The sequence below is a fragment of the Molossus molossus genome, unplaced genomic scaffold, assembly GCF_014108415.1.
Source record: "Molossus molossus isolate mMolMol1 unplaced genomic scaffold, mMolMol1.p scaffold_m16_p_1, whole genome shotgun sequence".
In the NCBI taxonomy this organism is placed as follows: domain Eukaryota; kingdom Metazoa; phylum Chordata; class Mammalia; order Chiroptera; family Molossidae; genus Molossus; species Molossus molossus.
Genome location: NW_023425344.1, coordinates 150213039 through 150230197, shown reverse-complemented (window position 1 = coordinate 150230197; position 17159 = coordinate 150213039). Strand labels below are relative to the sequence as shown.

General features: G+C 36.4%; 1 protein-coding gene across 2 annotated transcripts in view; it reads right to left on the bottom strand.

Annotated features, from left to right (window-relative positions):
- Positions 1–350: 350 nt before the first annotated feature.
- Positions 351–17159, bottom strand: part of LRFN5 (leucine rich repeat and fibronectin type III domain containing 5) — a 288423-nt gene continuing 271614 nt past the window's right edge. For both annotated transcript variants that reach the window (XM_036275619.1, XM_036275629.1), the window contains 2 exons: positions 15454–15497; positions 351–747 (listed from right to left, as the gene is read on the bottom strand). In XM_036275619.1, the coding sequence (XP_036131512.1) occupies positions 730–747; positions 15454–15497 (62 nt within the window). In that variant the 3' untranslated portion in view covers positions 351–729. The remainder of the gene's footprint in view (positions 748–15453; positions 15498–17159) is intronic.

Below are 17159 nucleotides of genomic sequence, written 5' to 3'. Positions count from 1 at the left end.
TCATTGCCTTGGCTCTCCAGAAAAGCAATGATTCCTTTGTATTAATTACAATATGCCTACCTTGATGCTTTTTGAAGTCCCACTAGTGAAAGAGACCCCTCATCACTTCCTGTCTTACACTGAGGCTTACAATTCCTGTACTGCTGTTTGAACAGGTGTACTGCTCTCCCATAGAAGGGTGGACTTCGGTCACGGAAGAAATAGTTCCAATATTATAAAACAATCTGTAATGCCTTAAGGTTTTTGCACTACATAAATGTAAAATAATATTATTAGTTCTTGCAATCATCATTTCACCATTTATACTTGAAACAAATGACAGTTCCACAAATCAGGCAAGGTGCACACTCTGTCATTGTAAAACATTTATTGGTTGAAGTGATATAGATTATTTAAGATTCTACAGTCTTAAATCATGAGTGGCAATGTAACATGGATTGATAAGGAACTTGTTGCCCAATGTAGGCTTTTTCCTTTCCTTCTGTTTTAAAAAATAATAATAATTGTGGGCCAGAAGAAAAAACAATTTGGTTTTAAAAGGGGGGTGAACAGTGATCTGATGGAGCCAGTTCCACCGCTATCAGAGACTTCTGTTTCAGGTCCCGTGGATAATTTCTTCTAGGACAACAGTCCAATAATTAGCCTTTGTGAATTGAAACTTTTTTTTTTTTATTTTTCCCAGTAAAAATATCAGTGGCAACGTTTTTCAGGAGAGAGAAGTGCTGCTCTTCAGATTAACTCCAGCCTCTGAAATGAAAGGAAAAACAAAAAAACACATAGCTAATAAGATCATTGTGCTAGAAATCTAGGAGTCACTGAACAGTAGTGCTCAGGCAGGAGCTTCTTGGTATAAAATACAAGACACACCTCTGGGAACAGCCTAGACATGCATATTAACACTTAAGAGGTTGCTTGGTAATTCCAAATTGGTCGATATATAGATCAAATTTTAAAAATAAACTAAATGTATTAAGATTAAGTAGCTATGCAAGTCAAAGCCAAATTTTGAAATAGAATTTTCCCTTGGTTTGGTGTTTCACATGTACATTCTCAAGATAAAAAATATAATGATTTTATTCTTTCATTTATAGCATCTCAATTATAACAAATTTTCTAACTGGCTTTTAGAACATGAACACATTAGATAGAATGTGTTCATTATATCTAAAACCTAAAGTGATCTCTACTGTTTAAATATATTCTGCTGGGAGTTTTACATAAAATTTAAATTTTATAAAATTCAATTATTTAGTTCATAATAGTGAAGACAGTTATTAATCTTAATTAGTTCCTCACTAACAGAACAAATAAAATAAATGTGCAAACTGACAATAACTCACAAGCAATGGCATACATAATTAACATAACTTTAAAATAAATAATATGAAAAAATTAAAAAAATATCTAAATATATTAATGTACCACATACAATAGATACTTCTATAATAAATTCATAATAATAATTAACTATAAATATGTTTTTCCTCTATGTTCTGATCACTTAGTACTCAGTATTAGATTTAAGATATGCCTAGAAAGTCTATGTTTGATGTAGACAAAAAATATTTTTGAGAACTACACAATTTCATACCTATGAAATAGAAGTAATTTTTCTTCTTCCCATTAAAAAATAACTAAGTATTTGCAATTTAGAGGTCATAAAAGGTATAAAACAATAACATTTGAAATATAGATTTTTAGTTACCAACTAAATATTTTGTATCAAAATGCTGATGTAGAACATATTTGGATAACTTGGTGATAATATGATTAAAGTATACTGTGGTTATTTCACAGGACTTACATGCATGTATGCATAACCAATGGACACAGACAACAAAGCAGGGGAAGGGGCTTGGGGGATAGGGCAGAGGGTGTCAATGGGGGGAAAAGGAGAAACATCTGTAACAAAAATTATTTTAAAAATAAAAATAAATTTTTGTGGTTATTTAGATTACTTTATTTTATAAAAGTGGGCAAGATATTAAATATATTTAAGACAAGAGCGGTGGGAAGCAGAAGCATGAGAGGAACAACTGCCTGTATATGGGACCTACAGAGTAATGGGGCACCAAAGAGGCCTGTACAACTCAACAGCCCACAAGAGAGGTGGGAAGCCAGAGCCCAAGAGAGACTGGTACAATCCAGCTGCCGCTGGCAGGACCTGCAGGCTGCAGGGGCAACGGAGAGGCCTCTTCAACCCAGCTGTGCAAAGATAGGCATAGAGGATGTGAAAATGGAGGTGGAGTGAATGGAAGCTACACAGACGGTCTCCAAGGACCAAACGGGAATTACAAATAAAATAAAGACAAATTCTCAAAAAAAAGCAACAGAGAGGCAGCAGGACAGGACTGTATAACCAGGGACACTGGTAGGATCTGTGGAGGCACAACAGGGTTGTGTGCTGGGAGCCCAGGGACAACAGCAGTCTTAGCTGTGAATAGTGTCTTTGGGGAATACAGACCAAGCCCCTCCACAGCGCAGAGAGCTGGGACAGAGCACTAAAATAGCCACAGACACACACCTGGGGATTACAGTAGAGGGAGGGCAGACTGGGCTGAAACTCTGTCGGAACACCTGGGATTTGGAGGGCACTCAGAGTTATTGCTGAGTAGCAGCCACAAAGGACTGCTGCCAGTGAGCTCCTTCCCAGAGCTGTGGGGAAAAGTAGCAGCCCCACACCCCCTCGGAGATTCAGTCTTTCCCAGGTGAGGCAAATAAATGCAAATTGAGGAGCATTAACAACCAGCATCTATGCCACCCTCTGGAAATCCTCTTATGCAGAATACCAGGGCTACATTCCAAAGCACTGAGTAACCGAGACTACTAGCCTCCAGGAAAAAAAAACTAGAGGAAACCTGAACCCTTCCTGGGCTTACAAATCTACCCACGAAAGTAAGACTTGTCAGTGGTGTTAAATGTGGGCCCACCCAGGCTGATCCAAACCCAGTAGAGGGAGCCAAAATCAGCAGAACACAAACACCCACAGATAAAATTTGGCAGGATCCAAAATCCACTGAGATAGCCAAAATGGTGAAACAAAGAAACAAATCCAAAGTGAAAGAACAAGAGAATTTTATCGAACATGAGATCAATGAAATGCAGATAAGCAAATTATCAGAGGTAGACTTCAGAGCCATTATCTTGAGGAAGCTAAACTGCATGAATAAGGACATCAGCACCATGAGTAAAGTTATAGAAACACTGAAAATCAACCAAGTGGAAATGAAGAATCACATAGCAGAAATTAAGAACAACTCGAAAGGACTAACCAGCAGGGTGGAGGAAGATGAGGACTGGATGAGTGAATTAGAAGACAGGGTAGAAAAAATCAACCAATCAGAAAACAAAAGAAAAAAAAACAATAAAAAACAGGAAGACAGCTTAAGAGAACTGTGGAACAACTGGAAAAATAGTAACATTCGCATCACAGGAGTCCCCAAAGAGGAAGAAAATGGGCAAGGGTTAGAGAATGTATTTGAAGAAACAGTGACAGAAAACTCTCCTAACTAGGTGAAGGAAGAAGGCATTCAAGTTCAAGAAGCACAGAGAGCCCCAAGTAGGAAGAACCCAAACAGACCCACACCAAGACACATAGTAATTAAAATGCCAAAAATTAAAGACAAAGAGAGAATCCTAAAGGCCACAAGAGATAAGCAACAGGTTACCTCCAAAGGAAAACCCATAAGGCTCTCAGCTGACTTCTCACAAGAAACACTACAGGCCAGAAGGGAATGGCATGAAGTAATCAAGATTGTGAAAAACAAGGATCTATATCCAAGACTACTCTATCCAGCAATGCTTTCATTCAAAATAGAAGGTCAAATAAACAGCTTTCCAGACAAGAAAAAAAGGCTAAAAAAATATATTAACATCAAACCAGCACTGCAAAATATGCTAAAAGGACTGCTGTAATAGGTAGAAGAAATAGGAAGGAAAATAGAACCACACTAAACAAAAATGGCAATAAATCAGTACATATCAATTATCACCTTAAATGTGTATAATTTGCATGCTCTGATAAAAAGACACAGAGTACCTGAGTGGATAAAAAAGCATGATTCACATATATGTTATTTAAAAGAGACCCACATCAGAACAAAAGACTCACATAGGTTGAAAGTAAAGGGATAGAAAAAAATCTTTCAAGCAAATAGAAAGCAAAAAAAAGCTGGGGTGGAGGAGAAAAAATGGTAGCGGAATGAATGGAAGCTACACAGATCATCTCCCAGGACCAAACTGGAATTAAAACAAAAATAAAGATAAATTGTCAGGAAGGGGCAACTGAAAGGCAGCTTGGAGGACCATATAAACAGGGACACTGACTCAATCCTGGTAGGTTTGTGAGGACGCGAGAGGGGGCCAGGAGCCCATGGTCTGCAGCAGCCTGGGCTGAGACCTGCTGCAGACACCGCTGGGAGCAGCAGACTCAGCTGGAAGCTGCGTCCTCGGCTGGGTTCTGTGGCCTTGGCTGGGACCGGCGGCCGCCTCGGCTGGGTCCTGCGACCACGACTGGGTGCTATGCCCTCTGCTGGAACCAGCAGCCTCAGCTGGCAGCTGTGACCTTGGCTGGGAGCTGCCACAGCCTCGGCTGCACTTAGCTGGGAGCAGCACCCTCAGGTTAAAGTCCCAGGTGGCTCAATGGCGCAGAGCCTGGACAGAGGATAAATCGGCAGCAGCCACTCACCTTGGGCTCTGGCATAGGAAGGGCAGACTGGACTGGAACTGTGTGGGGACACTCGGGATTTGGAGGGTGCTCAGAGCTTTTGCTGAGTGCAGCCACATAGGACTGTGGTCATCTTACTCCTTCCCAGGGCCCTGGGGAGAGGTGGTGACCCCTCCCTCAGAGATTCAACCCCACCTGGTGGCCATTGAAATGCTAATTGAGGCCCATTACCAACCAGCATCTGCCCCACCCTCTGGAAAACCTCTTACAATGAGCACCAGAGAACGTTTTTCAGTCAAGCCAGAAACCAAGGTTCTTCAGGTGACAGCTACTAATAGTCTCCAGGCAAAAAAGCTAGAGGATAACTATAATTCCCTGGGCTAGCAACTCTAACCAGGAAAGGTAAGACTTGACAGTGGTGTTTAAAGCGGGTCCTCCCTCCCTCATCCAAATCCAGGATATGGAGCCACAAACAGCAGAACACCAACACCCACAAGGAAAATTTGGCAGCCTCCAAAGCCCTCTGTGATAGCCAAAATGTTGAAAAACAGAAACAAAAGCCAAATGAAAAAAACAAGAGACCTCTATGGAAGATGAGATAAATGAGGTGCAGTTAAGCAAGTTAACAGGACTAGAATTCAGAGCCATGATCTTGAGGAATCTCAACAGCATGTGTAAAGACATGAGCACCATGAGTAAAGACATGAGCACCATGAGTAAAGACATAGAAATGTTGAAAATCAACCAGTTGGAAATGAAAAACCACCAAGAAGAAATGAAGAATGACATATCAGGAATACAAACATATTGGAAAGTCTAAAGAGCAAAGTAGAGGAAGCTGAGGACCGGATCAGTGAATTAGAAGATAGGGTAGAGAAAATCAACCAATCCGAAATCCAAAAGGAAAAAATAATTAAAAAACAGGAAAACAGCTTAAGATAATTGTTGGACAACTTGAAATGTAATAACATTAGTATCATAGGAGTCCCCGAAGAAGATGAAAATGAGCAAGGGTTAGAGAATGTATTTGAAGAAACTGACAGAAAACTTTCCTAATTTGGTGAAGAAAGAAGGCATTCAACTTCAAGAAGCACAGAGAGCCCCAAGTAAGAAGAACCCAAACAAGCCCACACCAAGACACACAGTAATCAAAATGCAAAAATTCAAGACAAAGAGAGAATCCTAAAAGCAGCAAGAGAGAAGCAACAGGTTACCTAAAAAGGAAACCCCATAAGGCTCTCAGCTGACTTCTCAACAGAAACACTACAGGCCAGAAGGGAATGGCATGAGGTAATCAAGATCATGAAAAACAAAAATCTGAATCCAAGACTACTCTACCCAGCAAGGCTATCATTCAAAATAGGTCAAATAAAGAGCATCTCAGACAAAAAAAAAAAAAAAAAAAGTCTAAGGGAATACATTAACACCAGACCAACACTGCAAGAAATGTTAAAAGGACTGCTATAATTAGCAGGAGAAATAGGAAAAAAATAGAAACACACAAAACAAAAATGGCAATAAGTACATATCAACAATCACCTTAAATGTAAATGGACTGAATGCTCCCATAAAAATACACAGAGTAGCCCTGGCCGGTTTGGCTCAGCGGTTGGAGTGTCAGCCTGCGGTCTGGAGAGACCCGGGTTCGGTTCCCGCTAAGGGCACGTATCTCGGTTGCAGTTTGTCCCCGGCCCTGGTTGGTCGTGTGGGTGGCAACCACTCGATGTGTTCCTTTCACATCGATGTTTCTCTCTCTCTCTATTCCTCTCTCTCCCTCCCACTCTACCTGAACAAAAAATGGAAAAATATCCTCGGGTGAGGAAAAAAAAAAAAATACACAGAGTAGCTGATTGGATAAGAACGCATGACTCACCTATATGTTGTTTACAAGAGACCCACCTCAACACAAAAGACTCACATAGGTTGAAAGTGAAGGGATGGAAAAAAAATCTTTCAAGCAAACGAAAATGAAAAAAAAGCTGGGGTAGCAATACTCATATCTGATAAAATAGATTTCAAAATGAAGGCCATAAATAAAGACAAAGAAGTCCACTAGATAATATTGAAAGGATCTTTCCAACAGGAAGATATAACCTTGATAAACATATATGCACCCAATACAGGAGCCCCTGAATATATTAAAAATCTTCTGGAGGACGTCAAAGGAGAAATCAATAGCAATACAATCAAAGCAGGGGACTTCACCACCCTGCTGACATCACTGGATAGATCTTCTAGACAAAAAAACTTAGCAAAGAAACAGAGACTCTAAATGAAGTACTAGACCAAATGGATTTAATAATTATCTACAGAGAATTACACCCCAAAACTACAGAATAAACATTCCTCTCAAGAGCACATGAGACATTCTCAAAGATAGACCACATGTTAGGGCAGAAACTAAGTCCCTACAAGTTCAAAAAGACTGAAATCATATCAAGCATGTTCTCAGATCACAATGGCATGAGAAATCAATTGCAAGAAGAACATACAAAGACATTTGAACACATGGAAGCTAAATAGCACGTTATTAAACATAAATGGGTTACTGAGGAGATCAAGGAAGAAATTAAAAACTTCCTGGAAACCAATGAAAATGAACACACAACAACACAAAACCTATGGAATGCAGCAAAAGCAGTTCTGAGAGGGAAGTTCATAGCACTACAGGCCTACCTCAAAAAACAAGAAAAATCTCTAATAGACTATCTAACCTCACAACTTAAAGAACTAGAGAGCAAATAAAAACAAAACCCCAGAGCAAGTAGAAGGAAGGAAATAGTAAAGATTAGAGGAGAAATAAATGACATAGAGTACAAAAAGATTTCAAAGGATCAATAAAACAAAGAGCTGGTTTTCCGAAAAGATAAACAAGATTGATGTACCCTTAGCTAGACTCACCAAGAAACAAAGAGAGAGAACCAAATACACAAAATCAGAAATGAAAGAAGAGAGGTAACAACTGACACCACAGAAATACAAAAGATTGTTAACAACTACTATGAACAATTATACGGCAACAAATTCGACAATCTAAGCGAAATGGACAAATTTCTAGAAACACATAGTGTCCCAAAACTGGACCAGGAAGAGGTAGAAAACTTGAACAGACCAATAACAACAGAAGAAATTGAAGATGTAATCAAGACTCTCCCAGCAAACAAAAGCCCAGGCACGGATGGCATCACGGGGGAGTTTTACAGAACATTCAAAGAAGAACTAACACCCATTCTCCTCAAACTATTTCAAAAAATTCAAGAAGAAAGAAGACTTCCAAACTTGTTTTATGAAGCAAGCATAATTCTAATTCCAAAACCAGAAAAAGACACTACAAAGAAAGAAAACTACAGGATAATATCCCTGATGAACATAGATGCCAAAATCCTGAACAAAAAAACTAGCAAATCGGATCCAGCAATACACCAAAAAAATTATCCACCATGACCATGTGGGATTCATCCCAGGTATGCAAGGCTGGTACAATATTCACAAATCAATAAACAAGATATACCACATAAATAAAATGAAGAATAAAAACCATATGATCATATCAATAGATGCCAAAAAAGTCTTCGACAAAATCCAGCATCCATTTCTGATAAAAATGCTCAGCAATGTGGGAATAGAGGGATCATATCTCGACATAATAAAGGCCATATATGAAAGACCTACAGCCAACATCATACTTAATGGGCAAAAACTGAAAGCATTTTCCTTAAGAACAGGAACAAGGCAAGGATGCCCACTTTGCCACTCTTATTTAACATAATACTGGAAGTCTTAGGCACAGAAATCAGACAGGAAGAAAAAATAAAAGGGATCCAAATTGGAAAGGAGGAAGTGAAACTGTCTTTATTTGTAGATGACATGATATTATACGTAGAAAAACCCAAAGACTCCACCATCAAAAATTTACTAGACTTAAATGAATTTGGAAAAGTAACAGGGTACAAAATTAACGTCAAGAAATTGATGGCATTGTTATACACCAATGATGAACTAACAGAAAGAGAAACTAATAAGAATCCCATTTACTATTGCGGCAAAAAAATTAAGATACCTAGGAAAAAACTTAACCAAATAAATAAAGGACCTATTCGCAGAAAACTACAGGTCATTGAAAAAAGAAATAGAGGAAGATATAAAAAAGTGGAAGCACATACCTTGTTCATGGATTGGAAGAATTAACATCATTAAAATGTCCATACTACCCAAAGCAATGTATAGCTTCAATGCAATCCCCATTAAAATATCAACGGCATACTTCACAGAATTAGAACAAGTACTTCAAAAGTTCATGTGGAACCAAAAAAAAAACCTCGAATAGCCACAGCAATCTTGAAGAAGAAGAACTAAGTTGGAGGGATCATATTACCAGATTCCAGGTTATACTACAAAGCCACTGTATTCAAAACAGCCTGGCACTGGCACAAGAACAGGCATATAGACCAGTGGAACAGAACAGAGAACCCAGAAATGGACCCAAGGCAATATGCTCAGTTAATATTTGACAAAGGTGGCAAGAGCATACAGTGGAATAAGGACAACCTCTTTAATAAATGGTGTTGAGAAAACTGGAGAGCTACATGCTAATGAAATGAAACTAGACCATCAACTTACACCATACTCAAGAATAAACTCAAAATGTATAAAAGACTTAAATGTGACTCATGAATCCATAAAAATCCTAGAATAAAACGTAGGCAACAAAATTTCAGACATCATACGCAGCAGAATTTTCACTGATACATCATGTAATGAAACAGAAACAAAGGAGAAAATTAACACATGGTACTATATCAAACTCAAAAGCGTCTGCATAGCAAAAGGAACCACCATTAAAATCGAAAGACAACCCACTGTATGGGAGAGTGTAATTGCCAACGATACATCAGATAAGTAGTGAATTTCCAAAATATATAGAGTGCTCATACAACTCAACAAAAGGAAGACAAAGAACCCAGTTAGAAAATGGGCAGAGGAACTAAATAGACACCTCTCCAGATAGGACATACAAATGGCCAAGAGACATATGAAGAAATGCTCAACATCACTAATCATCAGAGAGATGCAAATTAAAACAACAATGAGGTATCACCTCACACCTGTTAGAATGGCCACCATCAACAAGTCATCATACAACAAGTGATGGCGAGGGTGTGGAGAAAAGGGGACTCTAATACACTGCTGGTGGGAATGCAGACTGGTGCAGCCACTATGAAAAACAATATGGTGTTACCTCAAAAAATTAAAAATTGAAATGCCGTTTGACCCAGTGATCCCACTTCTAGAAATATACCCTTAGAAACCTAAAATACCAATCAGAAAGAATATATATACCCCCATCTTCATAGCAGCACTGTTTACAAGAGCTAAGATCTGGTAGCAGCCCACATGTCCATCAGTAGACGAATGGATAAAAATAGCAGTGGTACATATACACAATGGAGTACTATGCAGGTATAAGAAAGAAAGAGCTCTTATCCTGTGAGATGACATGGAAGAACCTGGAAAGTATTATTCTAAGCAAAACAAGCCAAACAGAGAAAGACAAGTATCATGTTATCTCACTTATTTGTGGAATATAATGAATATAACAGTCTTAGGAATGAGATAGTCCTAGAGACCTGGAAGTGGCGTACAGACTGACAGTCCCCAGAAGGGATGGGGGGGAGAGATAAACCACAGAACTTATATACCATGTATGCATGAAAAATGGACATGTACAACAAAGCTAGGGATAGGGCGGGGAGGGAGAGGGCAGAGAAAATTAGTGGGGGGGAAAGGGAAACATCTGTAACAAAAATAAAATAATTAATAAAATATATATATTTAAGAAAATATATTTCAAATACTTGGTAATCTAAATAAGTGTACATTAATTTTGGCACAAACAGTAAGTTTGTTAGAATTGTTGAACAAAGATGTACACAATGTCTGAGGATTCTTAATAAATAAGCAATATGTATCCTATTTGTAAAAAATAATTATCTTGGAAACAACAGAAGATAGTTATCACTATCATACTTTACCTGAAATATTATTTTTTAAAAATACAAAATCATTAAATTACAATGAGATATATTTAAACTATCCTCTATTTGGTTTATAGCATAGCTTATTATGATGAAATTGGATATCAACAAGATTATATTGGTATATTTCATATGTTCCCTTTAATATAAAAAATATTTAATTGCATTATATCAAAGTTCAAGTTTCAAAAAGTACCAATGTTAAAAAGACTAAATATACCTAGAAGAAAAATGTAGTAGATAGCATAAGAAGTATGACTTTGGGAATAAATCTTTCCAGAATAGCAAAATTTATTTTAATATCAATTGATTATTTTATAAGCTGACAACTTAAGAGTGTTTTGTTTATTTTCACATATTATTAACAAAATGTGTAGGTAGGGTTAACATAAAAGCTGTTAATTTTGAAAATTAAGAAGTAGCAATCAGTTTTGCATACTATGATATGAATTTGTCTGCTTTGAAACTACTTCCATTATAGAAATGAAGACATAATATGGAGCTTAATAAATATTTGTATATATAGGATATTCAGAATAACACTTTTTACTTTACTTATCAATACACAAACTTTGCAGTGATTCCATAACATCTTAATAAGGAACACAAAATTACAAGAGCATTACTGAGAAATAAACAAAATAGATTGTAAAAATCATGCCAAAATTTTACAAGAACTAAAAATAACGAACTTGGTAGGTTCTGGATGCTTTGGTTTGTTACAGTGCTGGCCCTCACGTAACAGAAGGCACCGTGTAAAACACTGTGAACAGTCTTACTGACAGCACAGAGAAAAGAGCAAACTAAAGCACCCTCAACATCTAGAGGAGGGAAGTGTGCTGATGTTGAATGGATTGTGGGAAAGGCTGTTGCTGCCTTTACTCAGATGTCATTAAGAGCTATGAGAGATTTTTACCTTATTCAGTTAGAATATCTAAGAGAAGGAAATCATTTCTAAATGTCAGATCATTCTTCCGTGGGGGAATAATCATTCGAACGACATCTGAATCATACACACCATTTGCTTTGCTGCATAGATCTTACTTCCTTTATTTTCCTATAGTTACTTAGATGTTGCTGTTTAATTATAATCAATATTACTTTAAAAAATTAGTTCTCTAAAAGAACTGCACTTTGTTCATGGTTATTGCATCTATAGCAGAGTTTTTCTGACAAAGTTAAAAAACTGAAATACTTTAACGCTAAACAAAATCAGAAGTCATATTTATTTAAATCATGAACTAATCATTTTAAACTCTGGTGCAAGCAATCACTGAATAAGCAATATTTCATGTGCATATTTAAACACACAATGTCCACACATATTTTGTTAGTCTCAATATATAAACAACTTTTGAGACACTTTACCTAAGACATTTGCAGTTTAAATACAAACCAGTCAACTGTTTCTGTTTAATCTACCAAACATAGCCCTGGCCATTTTGGTTCAGCAGTTAGAGCATCGGCCTGCGGTCCCAAGAGACCCGGGTTCGGTTCCCGCTAAGGGCAAGTACCTAGGTTGCAGTTTGTCCTGGCCCTGGTTGGTTTGTGTGGGTGGCAGCCACTCGAAGTGTCTCTTTTACGTCGATGTTTCTCTCTCTCTATCTCCCTCCCACTCTATCTGAACAAAATGTAAAAAAAATGTCCTCGGGTGAGGATAAAAAAACCGAAAAAAATAAACTACCAAACATAGAATGTCAGTTAATTTTACCAGGTTCATTTTAAGCATAAAAATATTTCAAAGATAAGGTTAATTTATATGTTAAGTGCTAGTTTACTTGTAATTATCACTAATGTTATCAAAGAAGTATCTTTCCTTTGCTCTCAATTCATCTTAGTATGATTAGAATTTGTATTTCATCATAGAAGCTTTATATGTGATACATTATTTTAAGCTCACTCTATTTCTATACACATATGGGAGGTGTCTTAGGGAAGAAAACTGACATAGGGTATATTCTTGCTAATGAAAATAAATATATTAATTCTTCACTTCAGTTAAAAACAAAAAACAAAAAACAGCAAAACAAAACAGTGTCTCAGTGGATACCTGAATGTGAAAAAGAACCTCTCAACCACTAACTGCATGAAACTTCTCTGCCTCTGTACCTTCCTGTTAGAGCATGATGTTCTCTCAGGGACTGTGATATAATCAATTTAATATTGTTGCCTTGGAAACATTTTATATATTTAAAAAAAAAAAACAAATGTTTTTTTTTCCTTACTTTTCTATATACTGAATGAACATTGAAATTGAAATTTAATGCAACAGGGTGTGTCCACGTTTTTGGAAAATACATTTGTCTCTGGGTAGGGAAAGACATATGTTAGAATTCTGAAGATAATATAAACTTACAATAAAATTTTATGTACCCCCCAAAAAAAGAGTGGAGCAGCTGTGAGCACAGGAGCCTTCTGCCAGCTCTCCTCATCCCTTCATGCACAGGCAGCAACGTGCTGCTGACACGTGAAAGGCCATGAGAAGACTCAGAGCACACAGGTTACAGTCTCTGCAAATGAGCATCAGTTTGGCTATGCTGACAGTTCTAGAAGTGTAGGCCTGCTAGAGCAGAAATCATTTACCAAGTAGCAAGAGTCATTATACGGAGGACATGTGGTGACTTAAATCTGATCCTAGAAATGTAGCAAGGAGTTGGGTAACAAGTGAATGATGTATTACTGCTAAAGTTTGTTAAAGTTGTTTTTTGCCTTTCTATTTGTTTTACTTGCTAATGCTTGTAAAAGCAAAAAGAATTAGCCAGAACATGGAAGGAAACATCTGATGACATGATATAGTCATTTTCTTCATTCAGGGAACTAAGGAGAGATACAACAAAGTTTAAAAAGAAGGTGACATATTTCACATACACATATTCACTATGTAAATTTAATACAAGATGCACATATACATACACACACAAATTTACTATATGTGCAGAGGATAAATCACTGAAAGATTAAACCTCAGATTATTAGTATCTCAGTCTAAGTATTGGATTATGACAAATTTATATTTACATTTTTATTTTTAACTATACTTTTTGAAGTTTCTAGAGTGAATACTAATCACTTTGGGATAAAGAAAGTCATTGTTATACATCTTACATACTTATGAGATAGCAAACCCTATGCTATCTCTGGTGGTGCATAAATGTGGTATAATAAATGAATAAACCCAATAATATGTAACATATCCCATGAAATGTATTTGGCAGTTTAGTTTTTAAAATGTGTTTTTATTTTTATTTATTTATTTTTTTGAAAGAGAGAAAGGGAGAGAGAGAAGCATCAATGTGAGAGAGAACATCGATCGGTTGCTTCCTGCATATCCCTTACTGGGAATCAAGCCCACAACCCAGGCATGTGCCCTGACCAGGAATCAAACCAGGACCTCTCAGTCCATGGGACAATGATCAGTCCACTGAGCCACACCAGCTGGGCTTTGGGAATTTATTTTAATTGGTATTTGAAAAGTGATTCAAACTGACTTTCCTGCTTCCAAAATCTTGATAGAACATTGAGCATCATTCTGCACTGAGCTTCTGATAGATTATACCTTTCAAAGGATATCCTAACTTTCAGGATATCTAGATGCCCAAAGTTACATGATAAATGACCTTTTTAAAATCAAAGAAAGAGAGAGAGAAAAGGAATGGGGAAGGAAGGAGGGAGACAGGGGGAGAGGGAGGTTAAGACTGAGAAAAAGAAACGGGGTGGCCGTAACACCATACACCTCATGTGGCTCAGCCCAGTACACAGAACAGAGCATAAAGCACGTGCCAGAGACTGTGCTATTGACTGTTTCCAGTGAGGCAGCTGTTTTTCTTTTTTGTTTGTTTGTTTGTTTTTGCAGCATAGGAATGGAATCCTAAATTCAGCAATGATGCACGAAAAACATTTTGTTTGATTTGGAAATGTAATGTGTTAGGGGAAACCTTCTATGATTGTCCATGTTATTATTATATTTTAAGTACAAAACGTTAAAAAAAGAAAAGATCTTATTTTTACCACCAAGTAATAAATCAGTGACCTCTTTTAGAACTTTTAAAAGCAGGATATTTTTTCTGTGCCAAACTTTAAGCAAATGGCTGATGATTCCAGCTGTTTGAACAGATTGTAAAGTGCATTTCTGCTCCGGAAACACACTTTCTAATCCAATTAAAATGTGGGAATCAAATACTCATTTGAAACTGAGAGAGAGAGAGAGAGAGAGAGAGAGAGAGAGAGAGAGAGACCAAGAAAAGTAATTTGTTTCTGATAAAAAGAATACCATGAATATTTCTTGGGTAGTCTTGCTCCATTTTATAGCAGCCTCATTCATTTTAGATAACAGTGAAATACTCTGCTCCTCTACTTTCAATGAAATACAATGTATCATCTCACCTCTTATTGGGACTGTGGAGGTCAAGAATAGGAGTGAATAGATTCTTACTAAACTACTGTCTTCCCCTGGGTAAATTTTTAAAAAATGCTTGTTATATCACTCATGACTCCAAGAGTGACTCCAATCATACCAGTGTGCCCTTTACTCTTATGGCATAAATCAGAAAGGTTCACTTAATCAGAAATATGTATAAATTTAGAAATTGGAAATTTACTTAACTGAACTCCATCCTTTACTTTTTACATTCAGCTTTAATTAAAAATTTCAATAAGTTACATAAACTGGCAAAGTAAAAAATTAAAATTTCATTTATAAAAGAATATGCCATTTAAAGTGCTGAAGTATGTGACAGGTAACAAGAATCTCACCTGTGTATCCTGGACAATCTGGTCAACATTAGACAGCAAAGCATCTGGGAATAAAATTTTCAGTATCATGAACAATTCATTTTTTAAGAATCAAACCCTAAAACACTTCTCACTGAAATCTTGATAAGATTCCTCTTAACAAAGATTTCTCTAGACTTTTTTTTTTTAAACTTACCAGTTCCTGGGTTAATTGAAGTTGACTTTTATAACACTTTACAGTTCTCTATGGCTACTTTCTGATACATAATACTATAAAGGTAGGATTTTTTAGATACTCAAAAGAGTAATTATCAATATGAAATGTACTTTTCCTGCAAGAACTTCAATAATACAATAACCCTCTCTTCCTTGTCCCTACTCAAAGTTAACATTTCAACTATAGAGTTGCATTTTATTAATATGAAAAGATACATCAAAGAAAATCCAAAGGAGAAAATGTAGTTTCACCGTATTTACCACACAGAGTACAAAGTAATCATTTGCAATATAAGCCATTATTCAATAACCCCACAAACAATAATTTTCCCACGTGCCCATTTATCCTTATACCACAGTGATGTTCTGAATGCAAACATCCTGCCTCAAGTGTCCTGTGAATGTTTAGTACCATTTTGTAGCCCTATACGGCACAAACTCTGTATCTTTCCTAAATGTCCTCTTTTAAAGCAATTACTTCTACTGGTCATTAAGAAGAGACACAATGATAAGAAAAGAATAGGTGTCTCAGGAAAATGTCATTCTCAGGGTTCACAGGTGAGTGTGATGAGAAAAATACAAAATAGTTTCTGATAGAACTCCAGGACATAATTCATGTAAATTTACAATGGCCTCTGGACATTAGGTTTTACATCTTTAGATTATTAAAAGCAATAATAAGACATGTTCACATTATACAGAAGAAAACGATCAGGAAATTGCATTATGGCAGAGCCAACATATTATATTTAATAAGTCTCTTCTTGTTACTGGAATTTTGTGGCAGAATCACGCTCTCTCTCCAGTTCGTGTTGAAGTCAAGATGAAATATACATCCACTTCCAAACGCAAACTGAAAGGGACTTCTTGGCTTTCCCGTGAATGTATTTAAAAATAAATATTTTTGTTTTTAAAATCATAAACATAATAGGCACCTCTTTGAAGAGAATAGATGAATAGACAGTTATCATTAGAAAGGTCAGAAAAATAAATATGTACTAGAGAGTTTATATTCCAATGTAATCTGATAAATAATAGGTACAGTTTGTATAGTTGTTCTGGGAGAAGTTCTCTGATATCCAGCCCATTTAAATCTAGCTGTGTTACATTAACTACAATCTACTCTGCAGAACACAAAATTATGATTTTAACAGATTAATTTTATAAATATACATATTAAATTATCTTTATTACATACATAGATTTTTTAGTGTATATAGATATATAAATATGTACAGTGTATGTATTTTATACGATGGTAACTTCAGATCCTAAATTTTGACCTTCAAAGAGCTGAACAAATCAGAAGACAATGATACACTGAAAAATTTTTATGCTACGTGTAATATTTGATAAAACTGCAAAGTTTTAACATTACCTTAACTGGGTAATTTCATACTTAAATATACTCCCAGAATCAAATGGCTGCTTACTATGTCCCACTTCACATAGCACCACCTTTTTAGGATGTTGCCATTGCAATATGTTTATTCTTTCTATTAAGTGATCAT